General features: G+C 44.5%; 1 protein-coding gene across 3 annotated transcripts in view; it reads right to left on the bottom strand.

The window, feature by feature from the left end:
* Positions 1 to 20,562, bottom strand: part of NRXN3 (neurexin 3) — a 1,738,382-nt gene that overhangs the window by 1,541,531 nt on the left and 176,289 nt on the right. Inside the window, exon 5 of one of the 3 annotated variants that reach the window (XM_010844398.1) lies at positions 9,773 to 9,793. The exons of 1 other annotated variant lie outside the window; for it this stretch is intronic. In XM_010844398.1, the coding sequence (XP_010842700.1) occupies positions 9,773 to 9,793 (21 nt within the window). Of the gene's footprint in view, positions 1 to 5,252; positions 5,271 to 9,772; positions 9,794 to 20,562 lie in introns of all 3 variants that reach the window. One more of the 3 variants, XM_010844399.1, reaches the window with a different exon arrangement.

The raw sequence follows: 20,562 nt of genomic DNA, 5'->3' as shown, positions 1-20,562 counted from the left end.
TTTATTTCATGCTTCTAAGTTCAGGGAGGCGTCTCCTGATCTTTGTGTTTAAGATGACACCTTTGCAATAATCATCAGAGGCATTTCTGCATCCACGTCTTTCCTGGGGAAACATGGAACTCTGTGTTTCCCTGGACCCACAGTGAAACGCTGAAGCTAAAGTGCCACTGGCGTTCCATGGTTCTTTTCCAGTCACTCCAACCCCTGGCCCTTCCTGCCTTCTGAATTCTGCAAGTCTTAATAACCCCATTTCATGCGTGAGCTGAAGAAAAGAGGCAAAGCTGCTTCCTAAAGGTCTCAGGGCCTCTAACTGTGCTGGGCACATGGTCGGCACTGGGTAAATGGGTGTTGATTGATTTCTTGATTGATTGGCCCGATTAGAATACAAAGCCTTAGCTCTCCCACATGTTGAATCATATACTCTTTCCCAGGAAAAAAAAAAAAAAAAAAGAAAGAAATAGTACAGTGACTCTGCTAGGAAGCTTTCTCTCAAGACTATCATCCCTCCAATCCATCTCAAAATCCTAGATCTGTCTTCCTACCAGCTGATTCAAACCTTTGCATGCAAGAGTGTATTTATTCATTAATGAACACTTGTGGAAGACAACGAGGGATAGTCCAAAATGACCAAACACGAAAGTCAGAGTAGATGCCTCACATTCATCTTATAATCTCAGGAATAGACATAAAATTACACGATAAGAATTCTAAAGTGCTGCAAGGATATTCAAAGAGGGAACACAGATCCCCTATTCCAGGGAAGATGACCTGGGAAAGCACCAGGTGAGCAAGCCCTGAAGGATGAAAAGAGGTAACCTGGGAAAGAGGGCGGAGCGGGAGCAGAGTTACTGCCTTGGCTCCAGACCTCCACTTGGAGACTGAGTCACTCCTCCCAACCTTCCACAACCCATGAGGAAGGCAGGGCATCTGGCTTACTCTGCAACCAGAAGCGAAGGCTTACCCTCCATGACCCGACTAATACATGCAGCATCCAGAAGCAAGTCTGTCCAGCTCCTGTTGCAGTTTCCATGGGATGAACACGCCACAGTAGAAACACCTGGTACTCATTCCCATTTTACGTTTGGAAAGATGGTATATAATTGTAGAAAGTAACTTGGCCAGATGAGTTCAAATAAGAAAATTAAAATTATCTGGTACCCAGAGACAGTTACTGAAAAATGTATGTTTCTTTAGAGAATTTTTTCTAGGAATGGATATAGATATTTGAAAAAGTCAAACTCATATTTTATAGAAAGAAATCTTTTGCAATTTTTACCGAAATACATTTATATCTATATTTATCTAACTATATCCATGTTATCAAATACTCTTTAAAAAACATGTTTTTTAATGGCTGAAAAATATTCCTAGTATCCCCAATATTAGACATCATTATTTATCTATGTATGTCCTTCTTGTTGGGCCTTTAGGATAGTTTTAACTGGTCACTATTCTGAACGATGCAGTAATAATTCTCCAGCTTCTAAAATGTGATCACATTTCTTAAGAAAAGTCATAAAGGTGGGAGTGCCGAGTCCCCACACTGTGCTGTCCTTTCCACGTTTTATCATCGGCCACACACAGCCCATAGGGGTAGAGGCTGCTCTGTCTTGATGCCTCCACTCTCCATCACCAGCATTAACTTGCAGAACCCATTTGGAAGGTCCTGAGCCAAAGACCTAGAGCTTCTGCCTACCACAGTGGATCAAAGTCAGGGGACACCAGACCACATGGATGCTGTTTCAGCCAGGCCATGTGTGTGTGCGAAGTTGCTCTGTCCTGTCCAACTCTTTGTGACCCCATGGACCCCGCCAGGCTCTTCTGTCCATGGGAGTCTCCAGGCAAGAATACTGGAGTGGGTTGCCATGCCCTCCTCCAGGGGATCTTCTCAACCCAAGGATCAAACCCATGACTCTTGCATTGGCAGGCAAGTTCTTTACAACTGCACCACTTGGGAAGCCCAGGATGTTACAATTACCAATTTTCAGATCTACTGCACATTCCTTAAATTCAGATGGACCTTATGTGTGATCTCAAAATTCATAGTTTAGGTGAGAATAGCCATTCTTAATCTAGTTCCGAGCAATTCCTTCGCCTGCCTATTATTCTTGCAACCACACCCTGCATCTGTGCAGTCGCTCCCAAATGCAAAAATGACAGCGCCCAAAGGAGAGCAGAGCAAGCGTTCCACGCGGAGGTGGAGAACGATCACATGAGCTTCGCGTGATCCAGATCAAAAGGAGAGCAGAGCAAGCGCTCCACGCAGAGGTGGAGAACGATCACATCACCAAAAGGAGAGCAGAGCAAGCGTTCCACGCGGAGGTGGAGAACGATCACATCAGCTTCACGTGATCCAGATCAAAAGGAGAGCAGAGCACGCCTTCCACGCGGAGGTGGAGAACCATCACATCAGCTTCGCGGCGATCCAGATCAAAAGGAGAGCAGAGCAAGCGCTCCACGCGGACGTGGAGAACGCTTATGTTAGTTTCGCGGTGATCCAGATAAAGACATGATGAAAAGGACAGAATCATTGTATTGCACCCCTCCCAACAATATCCTCTTAATGTTATTAATCATGTTATTTCAAAAGTCTGACAGTCACATGTAGAGACATGAATCGCTAGTTGCAAACTGATACAAACTTCGCTCTATTAGCTTTCCTGTACAAAGAGTATGAGAACATTATGTAGATAAAAGTTTTGTCACTAAAAAATATTTCTAGGTTTTATAATTTCAAAAAGTTAGCAACTCCACTGATCAAGTTAATCTATGAAAATACTGTCCACATCCATATCTGTCTTACTTCTCTGCTTAGACTTCCAGGGCAGCTTAAAGCGAATGGCACCACTGTGGCGTTTTTTAAATCTCCCCTGCCTATAGCGTTGACTTGAGTGCTCCATACACAACAGGCATCTCTCCTACCGAACCAAACTGTGTAGTGGTACCATCGGTAGTCATATACGTGTACACACACACACACACACACAAATGCATAAACACACACAGGTAAAATCCTATCAGTGGAGCTAAAAGTCTAGAGAGGGTCACTTGTCCTTGGTCAGCAGTACAGCCCCTAATGCAGGTCAGTGCTGTGACATGGTGTCCTGGCTTCAAATACAGTTAGATGAAGCAAGTTCCCATGCACCCAGTCTCTAGAACTGTTCCCTCTCATAAGCTCTCTGATAAGCATCCAGCTGTTCCTCAGTGCTACTGTTTTTGGAGCCCCACTCCCGGACAGAGTCTAGCACCCTCTTCATTGACATAGGGCTTTTGCCCTCGAAGAAGATGGAAATTCTCTTTGGTCTCATCCTCAGGAAGGAGATGAGAAGTGACTGCTGAGAAAGAGATCTGGATTGAAGGAAAGAGAACACTTTCTGAACCAAAATAAAAAATAGAACTGGGGTCTCAGGAGAGGCAGAGCCTGAGAATGAATCCAGATCCATGGCGTACTAGCTGTGTGACCTCAGACATGGTACTGAATCTCTAAGTCTCAGTCACTCCATCTTAGAAATGAGGACAATAATAATAACCTGTCCCAAGGTTATGGTAAGAGAAATTGAGGCTCTCTTTGTAAAGAGCCTGGCAAGGGTCCAGCACAGAGTTAGCCCCCAATAATCAATAGCCACAGCTGTTACTATTGTTGTTGTTGTTATTACTTGGAAAGTAATATAGTGCCAAGGTTAGGATTATAGAGCTCTGTTAGACTACCTGGGTTCAAATCCCAGCTCCTCCATTTGTTAGCTATACAACCTTGGGCAAATTTCTTTGTCTCTTAACATGGAAATTAAATTTATCTGCGCATAAAGTTGTGAGTTGAAATCAAGTAGGCCAAGTAAAATGTTTGGTGTGGTGCCTAGCCTGTAGAAAACTTTCAATGCATATAAATCATTATCGTTATTATTATATTAATAGTGCTATTATCATTACAACCAGAATACCTTTCATAAGGGATGCACCTAGAATAAGAGATGTAGCAGAAGGCTTCTTTTTGAAGGCTCCTGCTACCTGGTCCCTTCTACACTTGTCTTGTTTCCTTGCAAGGCACACTATGACGTCCGTCTCTGGGCCTGCATGGGGTTCCTTGGCCCATATGCCTACAGATTGCAGTTTGAAAGGGGAGAGCCAGTTCCTAGGCTCAGACCTTTCACTTCTCTCAAAAGAAGGAGCATACGCACTTGGGTTAGAAATGTGGGAATGCATTCTCCCTTCTCCTACCATCCCTGGAACTTACTCTCAGAGTCCTCGTTTCTAAGGGCAGGTTGAGAAAAAAATAACTGAAGGCAAATGGTTTGGGATGTTTTATGCGATCTGACACCCCAATCTACCAACATGAATAAAATGATCATCCAAAAGGCATGGGAACCCACTCCAGTACCCTTGCCTGGAGAATCCCATGGACAGAGGAGCTGGCGAGCTACAGTTTATAGGGTCACAAAGGGTCAGACATAACAGAAGTGACTTAGCATACACATACACAACCTTAGAAATAAGGTTATTTCTTATTTCTAACACAACCTTATTTCTAACACAGGATCATCTCCAGACACAAAACTGAACTCAAATTCATCAGTGTGAGGACTTAATTTCTCACGTAATACTAAATGTACAAACAACTCCAAACTCATCTGGACGAATCCATCTCTGTGCTCTTGCCCAGGCTTTTGTCTCAGAGTCATAAAAATTTCACCTTTGCAGTAAATACTCATACTGATTCCTGTACAGATATGTAATATCAAAACAGGAAACCCCTTGGCTAAAGGGAACTCAGATTCAGGGTGAAAATTCCAAGTCTCCACCATGCATGAATTTCCATGACAACCCAAAGAGGTATCTTCACAAATCCATTAATTCCACAAACATTTTTTCAGCATCTCCTCTGTGCCAGTCAGTTCTGTGCTCGTCAGTTGGGTTATCTACAGGATTAAAATAAGTTCCTGGCTTCAAGGAGCTCACAGTCTGTCTAGTGGTAGAGCTAGAAGCATAAATAAGTAATGACAATGTGGTGTGGCAAGTGAAACAGTGAGAATGAGACACCCAGGACTACACGAGCATGTACTTCCAGGAGGGATGTTTGCAGCACATCTTCCCCAACTAGGGGAGTTGGTGGGGTAACTAGGCGAGCACATTCCAGGAAAAGGGAAGGATGCAAATGGTGGTGCAGAGAAGCAGAGCACGGTGTGTGCAGCGGGGACAGAAAGTTGAAGATGTGGATCAGAACAAGCTGAGGCTAGACAGGTAGGCAGGAGCCAGACAAGGGAGAGCCTTGCAGGCTAGGGACCAGGGACAACATCCCACGGGCAATGGTGGGCTGTGATGGTTTCCAGCCAGAGGCCTGGCATGGCTGTCTCTGAGTCCCAAGAAAATTGCTATGGGGCTTCTAGACAAGACAATTTTGAGATGACTGGTGGTAAGACCACTTACAAGGTTGAAACAGTTGTTCAGTCATTCAGTCGTGTCTGAATCTGCAACGCCATGTACTGCAGCATGCCAGTCCTCCCCATCCTTCACCATTTCCTGGAGCTTACCCAAACTCATGTCTATTGAGTTGGTGATACCATCCCACCATTAGAATCTGAGCCCGATTCCTCACCAGTCCTTATTTCTCCGTTTAAATAAGATCCTTACCTTTAGTCATCAAGACACTCATCACTCATTTAATAAAATCATGAGGCCTACCCTAGGTCATATTGACCCAAGCTGCACTGAAGAGAAGTTCCACGCTTCCCAAGACCATAAGTATCTCTGAGCCAGCTGATATGCAAAGGCTGCATGCAACAAGGTACAGTTTCCCTACTAGCCTTGGTTCCGGCCACGGACGAGCAGATAGAAGTGACAGCTCCCGTCGGGATCTATGCGCCTCCAAGTGAGTGTAATTCAGCGCTGGAGCCAAAGTCGATGACATGCATTAGTTATTACTGTAAGACGGCAATTCGGTGATAAAATACAATATTGTCACTTTCAATATGTACTAAAAGTGATTTACCAGAGCTCATGGGGAACAACTTAGACGACGATCTGATTACAATACACAGGATAAATCACCCTCATTTGAGGGTTAAATTATCCCATCTGACACTGTAGATCAATTTGACAGCTAAAATCAGGGTCCCACTCTTCCCAACTTACAGAGTTTGTCCTGGTTCATGTGGGTGAAAAATCAAAACAGCAGAAAGACCCTTCTTTTCCTTGCATAGCTATTTCCAATCCTTCATGCAGGGTCCCCCTGGAGCTCTGGGAAGCCATCTCTAAAAATTTTAATGTGCTCTACAGGGTATTCCCCTTCATGGTAAATATCTGTAGCCCAAAAGTAGCATGCTGTCAGACAGTAAGGTCTAGAATGAATGCCTCCACGAGAGATAGTCTCCAAATATGGCCACTGAGACAGTTAACTTTATTTATCAACTGGGCTGAGCAATGCCAAGACAGATAGTAAAGGTATTATTTCTGGGTGTGTCTATGAGGGTGTTTCCAGAAAAGATTAACATTTGATTCAGTAGATAGTAAAGAGAGCCCAGTATGGGAGGACCTCATCCAATCCATTGAGGGCCTGGATACAACAAAAAGGAGGTGGAAAAGCAAATACATTCTCTATGCTTGAGCTGAGATTGCAATCTTCTCTTGCCCTTGGACATTGGTTCTTGGGCTTTCAGACTCAGATCAGCACTTACACCATTAGCCCTACCCCATGCCACCCCCAGTTCTCAGGGCTTCAGGCTCAGACTGAATTTCACCACCAGCTCTCCTGATTCTCCAACTTGTAGATGGCAGCTTGTAGGACTTCTCAGTTTTCATAACCCCAAGAGCCATGAAATTCTCTCTTTATATACATACACCCACACACACCCACACACACACATCTGTATGTTCTTATTGGTTCTATTTCTCTGGAGAACCCTAATACAGTTGCCAATAACTCCTCCTCTTCCAACACATCAATGCCACTCTGCCCAATGAGACTTGGAGTCTGATTCCCCTCCTTTTGAATCTGGAGCATCCATGTAATTTGTTTCATCTATGGAAGTGACAAGGTACTAACTCTGATCCTAACATTTAAAAAGGCAGTGTGCTTCGGTCTGGGGGCTCCTGGAGTCCAGCTGCCATATAAGAAGCTTGAGCTAGACTACTGATAATAAGAAGCAAGTGAAGGAGGACCAAAGCCCTTCCTGCACACCCCTTGTCAGAGCTCAGCTAAGCCCCCAGCTACACGCAACCACACGAGAAGCCAGGCTGACAGGATGCGCAACCTAACTGGGTAGTTTACCCGGCCAACCCATAAAACTGTGCTAAATGATAAATCATTGTTGCTTCAACCCACCAATGTCTGATTGGTGGCTCAATTGTTTATTATTAATAGAAACTGAAACTGTCTTTTCTCCCCAACTAGACTGAAAGCTTCTCATGGATGTAGCATAATGATTGGTAGAGAATAAGTGATTTTATATGACAGGCATTTTGTCATTTAGTCCACATAGGAGTTATACATGCTCAGTGTTCTTACCCCACTGGATACATGGGAAACTGTGGCTTAGAGAGGTTACATACATCACTTGCCCCAAGTCATAAAGCCAGTGCTCAAGTCTGTCTGCCTCCAAGATCTGAGTGCTTAACCACTCTTCTATACTGGAATCCATGGTTCAGAACTGAGTAGGCAGACATCTTAAAATCTTATATTTATTCAAACAATTTGGCAAAGTAAGACGTTGCCCCTTTAGAGTCAGAGAGTCAACACCTCTGGAACCAAATCCTATCTCCGACGTGTCAGCCTTGCCCAAGTCCCCTCCACACTCAGCATGGCAAGATTTTGATATTAATCAAAAAAGTGAGACTTCCCTCTTGTATTACGTTTTCTGCCCTTTGATGAGTATGTGGTTTTTCATCATTTTCTTAATTCTAAATTAAGAATTAATCATCATTTTTCATCTAAATTCTTAATGAATTTCCTTAATCTTCCATTCTTTGATGCTGTGATTTGTTTTACTACATGCAAGCTGGTTTTAATTTGTTTGTTTTGGGGATTTTCTGTGTGGTAGCTTGTAAGGATCTTAGTTCCCTGACCAGGGATTGGACCTCTGCCCCTCTCAGAAGTGCAGAGTCCTAACCACTGGACAGTTAGGGAATTCCCATCTGAACTGTTTTAACTGTGTTTCCTTGGAAAAATTGCTGACATTACCTGATATTTATTGTTCTGGACCATAAAATGGATCCTCTAACTTCTTATCTTGCAGGCTCATAGAGAGAATTAGATAAAATAGTTATACAACCAAAGCCCCTGGCACATAGCAGGCATTTAATAAATTGTGTTGGTGTTGGTGCCATTATTAATATTATTATTCTGAGTTGCTAATTCTGAGTCTATGAGTTTGAAGCTGCCCAGGTGGCTCTCAGTGGTAAAGAATCCACCTGCCAATGCAAGAGACAGGGGTTCGATCCCCTGGAGGAGGAAATGGCAACCCACTCCAGTATTCTTGCCTGGAGAATCCCATGGATGGAGGAGCCTGGTGGGCTATAGTCCACGGGGTCACAGAGAGTAGGACACAACAGAGCACACACACACACATTTCACTAAGAAGGAAAACATCCCAAGAGTTGCCAAAACATTTTTGGTAGTCACTGTGCCCATTTAGAAAGTAAAGAAAGAACTTTCCCAGGTGATAGACAACATGTATCAGTTCCAGGTCCAAAGGTCAAGACAGAGTTCTTTGCCTACTTGGCTCTCATGGGCACACACACACTTGGGTGTCAACAAAAAGCATTGTAATGAGGAATCATTGTGGTCACATTCCACTACTGTGTTACACATTTTGCTGTGTCCCCTTGGCTTGACTCTATCACCCCCAGATAAAGCACAGATCTAAAAAAGATGAGCCACTGACCTCAAACACTGCAGCAGATGCTACTGGTGCATCCTCCGGATCCCTTTGCCTGGCAGGTGCACCCATCCCCCAGTTGCTGCAGGTGGTAGCTGTAGCTACCTCACACCAGCATCTTTCTTGGTGGGTTGCCTTTAGCCAATGGGAACCACTTCACCTGGAGATGCCTGGGAGGTTATGTGCGTGTGTGCTAAGTTGCTTCCATCATGTCTAACTCTTTGTGACCCTATGGGCCAGGCTACTCTGTCCATGGGATTCTCTACTCAAGAATACTGGAATGGGTTGCCATGCCCTCCTCCAGGGGATTTTCCAGACCTAGGGATGGAACCCACATCTCTTATGTCTCCTGCATTGGCAGGCATGTTCTTTACCACTAGTGCCACCTGGGAAGCCCCTGGGAGGTTACATCCAAGGCCGATGACCAACTGTCTCAGGGGAATAAAATTTCAGTCTCTTTGACTCAACACAGAACAAGCTCTATAGTACAATCATACACCATAGCTTCCCCATGGAGTCAGGCTGAGGCCAGGCTTCCGCTGTACTGCATCTTTGCTTAACTTCTTTTTTTTCTTGGGGTATAGTAGTTTTGGGGGTTCCCTGTTGGCTCAGTGGTAAAGAATCCACCTGCAATTCAGGAGCCACAGGAGATGCAAGTTCAATCCCTGGGTCAGGAAGATCCCCTGGAGAAGAGCATGGAAATCCACTCCAGTATTCTTGCCTGGAGAATCCAATGGACAAAGGAGCCCAGTGGGCTACAGTCCATAGGGTCACAAAGAGTCAGACACGAATGAAGCGACCTAGGCACGCACACACACATAGCTGCTTTAGAATGTCTTGCTGATTTCTGTGGTACAATGATGTGAATAAGCTGTATGTATACATATATCCCCACCTCCTGGGACCTCTCTTCCTGCCCCACCACCCTCCGATCCCACCCATCTTCCTTCCTTGCCCTATCCCACCTCCCTCAAAGAAACCTTCTTTATAGGTTTCTCCACAAAGCACTCCACGAAATAAATCACACACCAAGAGCCCCATCTCAGGCTCAGTTTCTAGGAAGCGGACTCAAGATAATCATTCTGAGGCCTTTAAGCAAAGATGGAAAAAAAAAAAAAAAAAGCCTTCCATTTTCTTAAGAAGTTTCTTGTCCCCATATCAAAGATTTTGGTTTCAATAAGAGGTTAAAAACCCAAAAGTGGTCAAGCAAAGCAAAGCAAATGAGAGACTTCCTGTGACAACTTGAGAGCTGGATAACCACAACAGGCCACTCTGCCGGTTTCTCAGCCTCACCACCACACTGAAGAGTAAAAGCCAACAGAGGAAATCATTTCCAAATGAAACTATGGAGGATGCAGTTCAAGAGAAAAGGAAGGCAGAATTAATATCGGCCGATCTTACCAGGAAACCACAGGCCTGGTCTATGGAGTCTGCAGAACAGTGATTAAGAGCACAGGCTCTAAAGTTAGACAATGTGAGTTTAAATCCTCAAGCTACCACTTACTAGCAGGGTGACTGGGCAAGATACTTAACATTGTTGACCTTGGTTTCCCCACATAAATATGAAGATAATGATGACACATCTTTCTAGGGTATCCTTATGAAGTGTGGACCAACATGTGTCTGGCACTAAAGCAAGTGCCCATGACACGGTCTGTTATCTTGGGCACCACAGGCCAGGTTATGTACTATGAGAAACATCTCCAAAATCTCAGTACACCAAAAGTTATTCCTCCTCACACTACACTGGCCTAGGGTACGGAGTTCAGGCATACTAAATAGCCCTCATCCCCAATGTTAAGATGAAGTTAAGGTGGCTGAGCTAAAAGTCACAAACCAGCAATTAAATGCTCTGATTCAGAAGTTACAGACCTCATTCTGACCCACAATTCATTGGCTGGACTTGGTCACACAGCACCATCCTACAACAAGGGATCCAGGAAGCGTCATTCTACTATGACCCAAGCGAGAAGACAACTGGTCACCTTGAGCAGCACTGAGGTCCTACGAGCCTGTGCTCAGCAGGTGCCCACATTTTCCATTTAAGTCTCACAGCCATCCTAAAATGTCAGGATTAGCACAGCTTCATTCTAAAATGCACATGCTAGCAAGGTAATGCCCAAACTCCTTCAAGCTAGGCTTCAGCAGTACATGAACCAAGAACTTCCAGATGTGCAAGCTGGATTTAGAAAAGACAGAGGATCCAGAGATCAAATTGCCAATGTCCACTGGATCACAGTGAAAGCAAGGGAATTCCAGAGGAATATCTATTTCTGTTTCATTGACTACGCTTAAGCCTCTGAGTGTGTGGATCACAACAAACTGTGCAAAATTCTTAAAGAGATGGGAATACAAAACCACCTAAACTGATTCCTGAGAAACCTGTATGCAGGTTAAGAAGCAATAGTTAGAACCAGATAAGAAACAATGGACAGGTTCAAAATTGGGAAAGGATTACGACAAGGTTGTATATTGTCACCCTGCTTAGTTAACTTAAATGCAGAGTACATCATGTGAAATGCCAGCCTGGATGACTCACAAGCTGGAATCAAGATAACTGGGAGAAATATCAACAACCTGAGATATTCAGATGATACCACTCTAATGGCAGAAATCAAAAAGAAACTAAAGAGCCTCTTGATGAGGTAAAAGAAGATTGAGAAAACTGGCTTAAAACTAACATTCACAAAACTAAGATCATGGCATTCCATCCCATCTCTTCCTGGCAAATACAAGGAAAAAGTGGAAACAGTGACAGATTTTAATCTTCTTGGGCTCCAAAATCACTGTCGATGATGACTGAAGCCATAAAATTAAAAGGTGTTCACTCCTTGGAAGAAAAGCTATGACCAATCTAGACAGCATATTAAAAAGCAGAGACATTACTTTGCCAACAAAGGTCTGTATAGTCAAAGCTATGGTTTTTCCAGTAGTCATGTATGGATGTGAGAGTTGGACCATAAAGAAGGCTAAGAACTGAAGAAGTAATTCTTTTGAACTGTGATGCTAAAAGTCTCTTCAGAGTCCCTTGGACTGCAGGGAGATCCAACCAGTCCATTCTAAAGGAAATCAGTCCTGAATATTCATTGGAAGGACTAATGCTGAAGCTGAAGTTCCAATACTTTGGCCACCTGATGTGAAGAGCTGACTCATTGGAAAAGACCCTGATGCTGGGAAAGACTGAAGGTGGGAGAAGAAAGCGGCAAAGGATGAGATGGTTAGATAGCATCACTGACTCAATGGATGTGAATTTGAGCAAATTCTGGGAGAAAATGAAGGACAGGGAAGCCTAGCATGCTGCAGTCAGTGGGGTCGCAAAGAGTCAAACATGACTTTGAGACTGAAGAAAAACAAAATTAAGAAATTAAACAATAGAGAAGTTAAGTAACTCACTTAAGGCCACATCACTAGGAGGAGGGCATGGCATCACCTGAAGGAGGGCATGGCAACCCACTCCAGGACTCTTGCCTAGAGAATCCCATGGACAGAGGAGCCTGGCAGGCTGCAGTCCACAGGGTTGCACAGAGTCGGACCCTACTGAAGTGACTGAGCAGCAGCATCAGCTCTATAAATGCATCACAGAAGTATGAAAACAGGGTCATCTTCTAGCAAAAGCAACCTGGCAACCACCCTGACCCCAAGCTTGGACAGGGGCACCTTAGGAGCAACTGCTCTGGGAGACTTGGATTTTACACACATGTACATATGTTTGGCCATTTTAGGGGGCTCCCCCAACACCATATGGGATCCCCCAGGGCAGTCTCCTTCCGGAGCTGCCATGCTGTAACATTTTGAATTGTAAAATCCCACAGAATGGGCACTAATGACATACAGAATTGTAACAAGGCCAGGCTTTACATGAATTGTCACAAATCCTAGCATTAACTTTGTGGGCAAATATCATTATCCTCATTTTACTGAGCAAGATTCTGACATGAGAGATTCAAGTTACTTCCAAATATGATACAGCTAGTCAGGGGTGGAACAGGGATTCCAAACTAGGTGGCTCTGATCCAATGACCAAAGGAAGGGCAGGGCCCACTGAACCAGAACACCTCCATTTTTCTGTGGTCTGGGGCAACTGTTCAAAAAAAAAGACCTCATCCCCGAAAAATTGAAAGAAAGAAATACTAACAACAAGTTCATTTCAGTCACTTATTATCAACATGCTTAGTGTCATGAAATCACATTATGAATTGAGAGACTAACTTCCAAGTTGTTGAGTATGTAGAGTTTACAGACAGGGAGGAAAAAGCTGACGGTGATATTAAATCTCCTACCATGGGCTAAGCTTGTTTTTACACTTTCTTGTTGAAGTAGCTATTTCTATTATCCCCATTTACAGATTAGGAAAGCTCGACTTGACAAGATTAAGTGAATTATCCAAAGTCACAAAGGGAGGAAGTGTCAGCTTTGTCTACCAAGTAGCCTGTGCCATGGTCAAGGAGAAGGAATCAGTGATCGGTGTTACTCAGGGCAGGAGGCCCTGACTCCTCGTCTAGCAGCCCCTATTTCATACATCTCAACTCTGTGTCCAATAGAGTTTTAACCATTCCTGGCCTCCTTTTCTTCATTCTTACAGAGAGGCTGCCAGAAATTCACATCTTTCAGTTTAGGAGGCTTCTCTTCACCAACTGAAACCTCAAGACTTTTCTCTTGACTTGAATCCAATGTTCCAGCTCAGCCCTCCTGACATCAGCTGCTCCCACCCACATATCTCCCCATATGCTGATATCCAACCAACACCATCTGTAGGACTAAAGATGTTCTGGGTCCCTCTGCTCTAAATAAGAACCCTGACTCAGGAGTGAAAGAACTGCAGGGCCAATTGAAAGAGCCAATTTATGTGTTATAGTCTCTTTAGCCATTCCTTCCTAGTCTCCATGCCACTGAGCCTACAGGACACATATTGATTGGCAAGGAGAGTTAGGGGGTGTGTATCTTGTGGGTGCTGTTGTCCTGGAGAGAGAGAAAATACTGTCTGAAGAAGCTAAGATGTAAGTCATCACATCAGGAGTTTCCAGTGAAGGAGTCATCACCTTTCTCCAGGGTGAACTGAATTGCCTTGAGGATTCACTGGTCACCCTCTCTCCTTCCATCCTTATACCAAACTGGCCAAAGGTAATCAGTGTAACTTCTTTTGCTGAGCACAGTGACTGCTCCAGGAAGAAGCAGGCAACCTAGAAGGGTCAATAAAACAAAAGCACAGGATTCTTTTTCTGATCATTTATGAAAGGAGTTCTTTTATCACCCTCCCCCCGACCCCAGACAGAAGCTAAGCAGAGTGAGTTTGGAGCTGCTGCATTAACCTTGTGATCATAAAGCAAGAGGAGAACAGAACCAACTTGAAAGATGAGAACATGAAACTTGGCAATGTCACAGGAGACTCTTCATCAAGCTGTACCTCAATCCAGAACAACTCCTAGACTCTCTCCCTATCGATTCCACTCAGTTCAGTTCAGTTCCTCAGTTGTGTCTGACTTTTTCTGACCCCATGGACTGTAGCATGCCAGGCTTCCCTGTCCATCACCAATTTCCAGAGCTTGCTCAAGCTCATGTCCATCGAGTCAGTGATGCCATTCAACCATCTCATCCTGTCGTCTCCTTCTCCTCCCACCTTCAGTCTTTCCCAGTATCAAGGTCTTTTCCAATGAGTTGGCACTTTGCATCAGGTGGCCAAAGTATTGGAGCTTCAGCTTCTGCATCAATCCTTCCAATGAATATTCAGGATTGATTTCCTTTAGGATTTCACTGGTTGGATCTCCTTGCAGTCCAAGGTACTCTCAAGAGTCTTCTCCAACACCACAGTTCAAATGCATGAGTTTGTTGGTGCTCAGCCCTCTTTATAGTCCAACTCACACATCTGTACATGACTACTGGAAAAAACATAGCTTTGTCTAGACAGACCTTTGTTGGCAAAGTAATGTTTCTGCTTTTTAATAGGCAGTCTAGGTTGATCATAGCTTTTCTTCCAAGGAGCAACTGTCTTTTAATTTCATGACTGCAGTCACCATGTGCAGTGATTTTGGAGCCCAAGAAAATAAAATCTATCACTGTTTCCATTGTTTCCCCATCCATTTGCCATGAAGTGATGGGACCAGATGCCATGATCTTAGTTTTCTGAATGTTGAGTTTAAGCCAGCTTTTTCACTCTCCTCTTTCACTTTCAAGAGTCTCTTCAGTTCCTCTTCGCTTTCTGCCATAAGGGTGGTGTCATCTACGTATCTGAGGTTATTGATATTTCTCCTGGCAATCTTGATTCCAGCTTGTGATTCATCCAGCCCAGCATTTCGCATGATGTACTCTACATATAAATTAAATAAGCAGGGTGATAATATACAGCCTTGATGTACTCCTTTCTCAATTTGGAACCAGTCCATCGTCCCATGTCCAGTTCTAACTGTTGCTTCTTGAACTGCATACAGATTTCTCAGGAGGCAGGTCAGGTGGTCTGGTATGCCCATCTCCTGAAGAATTTTCCTGTTTGTTGTGATCCACACACTCAAAGGCTTTGGTGTAGTCAATAAAGCAGAAGTAGATGTTTTTCTGGAACTCTCTTGCCTTTTCGATGATCCAAAGGATGTTGGCAGTTTGATCTCTGGTTCCTCTGCCTTTTCCAAATCTAGCTTGAACATCTGGAAGTTCTTGGTTCACATACTGTTGAAGCGTCACTTGGAGAATTTTGAGCATTACTTTGCTAGCATGTGAGATGAGTGCAATTGTGCAGTAGTTTGAAATTTCTTTGGCATTGCCTTTCTTTGGGATTGGAATGAAAACACCTTTTCCAGTCCTGTGGCCTCTGCTGTGTTTTCCAAATTTGCTGGCAAATTGAGTGCAGCACTTTAACAGTGTCATCTTTTAGGACTTGAAATAGCTCAGCTGGAATTCCATCACCTCCACTAGCTTTGTTTGCAGTGATGCTTCCTAAGGCCCACTTGATGTGGGACTCCAGGATCTCTGGCTCTAGGTGAGTGATCACACCATCATCGTTATCTGGGTCATTATGATCTTTTTTATACAGGTTTTCTGTGTATTCATGCCACCTTTTCTTAATATCTTCTGCTTCTGTTAGGTCCATACTGTTTCTGTTCTTTATTGTGCCCATCTTTGCATGTAATGTTCCCTTGGTATCTCAAATTTTCTTGAAGAGATCTCTAGCCTTTCCCATTCTAATGTTTTCCTCTATGGACTCCACTAATATTCCCTTCTGACTTAAAATAGTTTGGGTTGGCCCAGACACTTACAATCAAAACAGTCCTAATAGAGTATCATAAATAAAAAAATGTCTCCGGGTCACCATGTCTAAGTCAAAACAGGGGAGACTGAGGTTTATCTGCCCAACTATTAACTTCTCCCTCCATCTGGGCGCCATTTTATTGCTTGCTGCCCTGCAGCCTCATGAGCAGAACTGACTTCGGGAAAATCAAGAAGCAAGTCCAGAGAATCCTCAGTGCTCTGCTTCCTTAGGCTCTGGTCTTTCCCACCTCAGGTGCCAAATGTTTGAATGCTAAATTCATAGCATGATGTTAGAGACTTTTGTCCCTTCACAGGGGTTGCTAAATTTGGCAAGAGGGAAAAAATTGTGCTTATTTCAAAGGAGGAGTAAAGGTCCATTTAGGGAGAGCTTGAGTCTACAACCAGTAGAGATGTTCAGATACAAGCACCTCCCTGACCACACTTTTCTCTCTGCTCTCACAGTGTCTGGTACACATATTATCTCTGCAAATCTGAGGCAAAGCACTAAGTGACCTGCTGTTTGTTTTCTCACCTGTGAATAGGGACAAGAGTCTCACAGAGGTGTCATGACAATGTAATGACTCAATCACATGGAGTGCATGGATGGTCCCTGGCATAGGGTAAGGACCATCTATGTCAGCTCCTGTTCTCATTATTCTTAGGATGGACGCTACCATCTAGATTGCATACTCCTGGGCAGCAGATGATATGACTTAACTTTTCTATGCATTATTATAATCAGCCCAGGGTCTGGCTCTAGAAGTGTTAACTGAGTGGCCCTTGGCAGGGGTGCTGTAAAGAGATTCTTGTATGTATGTTTCATCTCATGCTCTTATGAATGGACCTCTAATAATGGAATTCCAAGACCTAAAGTAGGGCATTGTGGAAGAGATTCTTGGGCAAGTCACCCATCCTCACTGGGATAGTTCCTATTAATGGTTGAGAAACAAACAAGTTGGTTGGAACAGACGCACAGGAACAGCTCTGAGCCTGTGATGGAATCCCCATCCCACTCCAGAAACCTCCATCTTAACCTGGCTTATGACTATGGTTTAATGTGTTTCTTCATTTCTCCAGCATCCAGAAATCTTCCTGCCTTGAGAACTGTCACCCTCAAGAGAATTTTCTGATGTTTGTCTTGCAGCATCCTAAAATCAGCTCCTTAGAGGCACCTACAGAACAGGCTTGTTCTTCAGTCCCTCAGTTGCCAGCAAACCAGTAGAGAGTTGTGAGCTGTCAGCGAGGGGTTTCTGTTTTTAGAGGAAAGGAACCTTGAGCAAAGATACTGTAAAAGAAAATCAGTCGCAAGTCTACTGAGGGGAGGGAGGCAGTTCTGATGGAGAAAAAGATTCCCCACCAAAGAAAGCATTTTCAGGTGCTAAATTTCTCTTGCATGTGGACTACTAGTCCTATACAGGGTTAACAATCTCCTCTATCATCTTTTTGTTCTGAAATGTGCTTGGAGAATCAGGAGTATGAACAGGTAATTCAATTGGGTAAGTAAATTGCCTCTCCTCCCTGCCAAGCTTTTAAGTGGGCACTTCTAGCATTGCATGGGCTTCCCTGGTGGCTCAGCTAGTAAAGAATCTGCTGGCAATGTGGGAGACCTGGGTTCGATCCTTGGGTTGGGAAGATTCCCTGGAGAAGGGAAAGGGCACCCACTCCAGTATTCTGGCCTGGAGAATTCCATGGACTGTATGGAAATTTGCGACCCATGGGGTTACAAAGAGTTAGACACAACTGAGCCACTTTCACACTTCACTTCTAGCATTGCATGGGCTTAGATTAAATTTCCCAGAGGCCAGCTAAATGTGGATGGTGAAATGACAGCTCAGAAAAGTAGAGGAGGGTATCTCCCTCAAGACATTGGAAGACTTGGAGATAGTCTTCCCTATCAGATCAGTCACTCAGTTGTGTCCGACTCTTTGCGACTCTATGAATCGCAGCATGCCAGGCCTCCCTGTCCATCACCAACTCCCGGAGTTCACTCAGACTCACGTCCATCGAATCAGTGATGCCATCCAGCCATCTCATCCTCTGTCGTCCTCTTCTCTCCCACTTTCAATCTTTCCCAGCATCAGGGTCTTTTTTCAAATGAGTCGGTTCTTCGCATCTGGCCAAAGTATTGGAGTTTCAGCTTCAACATCAGTCCTTCCAATGAACACCCAGGACTGATTTCCTTTAGGATGGACTGGTTGGTCCAGAAAAACATCTATTCTGCTTTATTGACTATGCCAAAGCCTTTGACTGTGTGAATCAAAACAAACTGTGGAAAATTATGAAAGAGATGGGAATACCAGACCACCTGACCTGCCTCTTGAGAATCTGTATGCAGGTCAGGAAGCAACAGTTAGAACTGGACATGGGACAACAGACTGGTTCCAAATAGGAAAAGGAGTAAATCAAGGCTGTATATTGTCACTCTGCTTATTTAACGTATATGCAGAGTGCTTGTTAAGCATCTCTATAAAATGCAGTGGGGCTGGGGGAAGTGACTTCATGGTAGGTGGCAGGGAAGTGGACCTAACTCTTTCCCATAAATATTCCTAGAAATACCGATCCATGCCTATGTCACAAACAGAAGAAGTTTAGGAACTCAGGGCTTAAATGTTTCACTAAATTTCAGCTGTCTCATTATCTCATTCCTCATTCACAAAAACCACTGATAGAGTACTCTTTATGCCATGCACAGCAAGGCAGCAATTATGAGAGTCCAGAGAGGGATGAGGCATCACTGGAACGGGGGGAGGTGGGGGATGAACAGGATGGTGTGGGCTTGAGGGATTTGGATATAAGATCGATTGGACTTTGTTGGTTGATGGGATGTGTAAAGGCAGCACAGAGGGGCTAAGCATCAGAGAAAAGAAAAGAGAGCCAAAGACACGGGAGCCAGGATGATCCCCTGGTGTGACCGGGTGTGGCTCCCTGCGCAAAGGAGCGCAGCCCCCATGGAAGAAGCTCAGAGGATGACTGCAGCCTGGAGCACAAAGAGTCAACACTCAAAACTCCTGATGCCCGTCTGATTCCTGGCTGTAATTCTATCAACCGCCAAGTCACTTCTGCAGCCCTTTGCACCTGCTAAATCTAATCTGACTCAAACTCGGGCAGGAATGGCCTTCCAAAGGCTAACCTGGTTTCTCCACTAGAATAACAAAGCTGGAATGTAAAATAATTCTATCTGAGGAAGAAAGAGAAGAAAAACTCTGCTGGGGGCTACTAGCAGTCAGACATGGGGTTGCCTGCTTTCTTGTTTGATCCTCACAAATGGGGAGGAACTCTTACCCCCCACACTTTACAGATAAGGCTCAGAAATTAATTTGTTAAAAGAAGTGAAGAATAGTAGATACAGAGACCAGACCAAAGTCATGTCTCCTGATTTCTGCTTTGACAATATTCTTTCTCATTATTCGTGGAGCTTCTCTGAGAAAGAAAAAACACATGAGCTCTATGTTTTGATGGGCCAACTACTGAACTTCCTACTCATGACTTCAGCATAAACCCCCAGATGCATAAGCCCCTTGAGAAAACCTAGGCATTAGTTAACAGAGGGTCAGTGAAACAATAAATGTCGTATCCTCCTAGGACACTCAACAGGTTCCCAATTCTTGAGACCTTCTCTCCCTCTCCTGACAGCTTGCTTTATCCCTGAGCAGATGGTAACCTATACAACCCAACTTATACTGGAGCTGGTGGTCAGGAACCAATATCAGAGGACCTTCAGGGTACAGAGTTTATACAGCCCCAGAGCAGAAAGGAGGAATCTTGGGAGTAACCAGGGGAAGGACCACCACCCATATCCACTGATATGACCCACCCTCCTGGGTATACTTGGGCTTCCCCAGTGGCTTAGATGGTAAAGAATCTGGCTGCAGTGCAGAGAACTGGGTTCGATCCCTGGGCTGGGAAGACATCTGGAGAAGGGAATGGCTACCCACTCTAGTATTCTTGCCTGGAGAATTCCATGGACAGAGAAGCCTGATGGGCTACGGTCCATGGGGGTCCCAAAGAGTTGGACATGAATGAGCGACCAACACTTTCTCTAGGTATACTTACTCCTGCCTCATTATTCTAAGACCCCCACGGAGCCCGAGAGGGAACTATCAAGTTGCAAAATGGTGGTGGGAGGGCAGTGGTAAGAGGTCCCAGCTGGCAGAGGCACAGCTTCAGGGCTGGCATCCTGAGCACTGACACAGATCCCCCACCCCTAGTTGCCACCACTGCCCCCCTTGCCTCTCTAGGGCCTCTGCTACGGGATGCTGGTAGGCTGCCGGGCATTCACCCTCCCATCTCCCACCCTGACTTTCCTCTGAGGAATTTGCCTCTCTGCTCGTTTCCCCCAGGAACCCTGGGGGAAGGTGCTGAATGATCTGTTAGTCTGTCTTTCCCCGACCACGGTTGGGTCCAATGAGAGAATATGAGCTCAGGAACCATGGTGAGGGTGGGTGGGGAGTCCTGAAAC

The sequence above is a fragment of the Bison bison genome, unplaced genomic scaffold (assembly GCF_000754665.1).
Source record: "Bison bison bison isolate TAMUID 2011002044 unplaced genomic scaffold, Bison_UMD1.0 scf7180017864201, whole genome shotgun sequence".
Classification (NCBI taxonomy): domain Eukaryota; kingdom Metazoa; phylum Chordata; class Mammalia; order Artiodactyla; family Bovidae; genus Bison; species Bison bison.
This window is presented reverse-complemented; position numbering and strand designations above follow the sequence as displayed.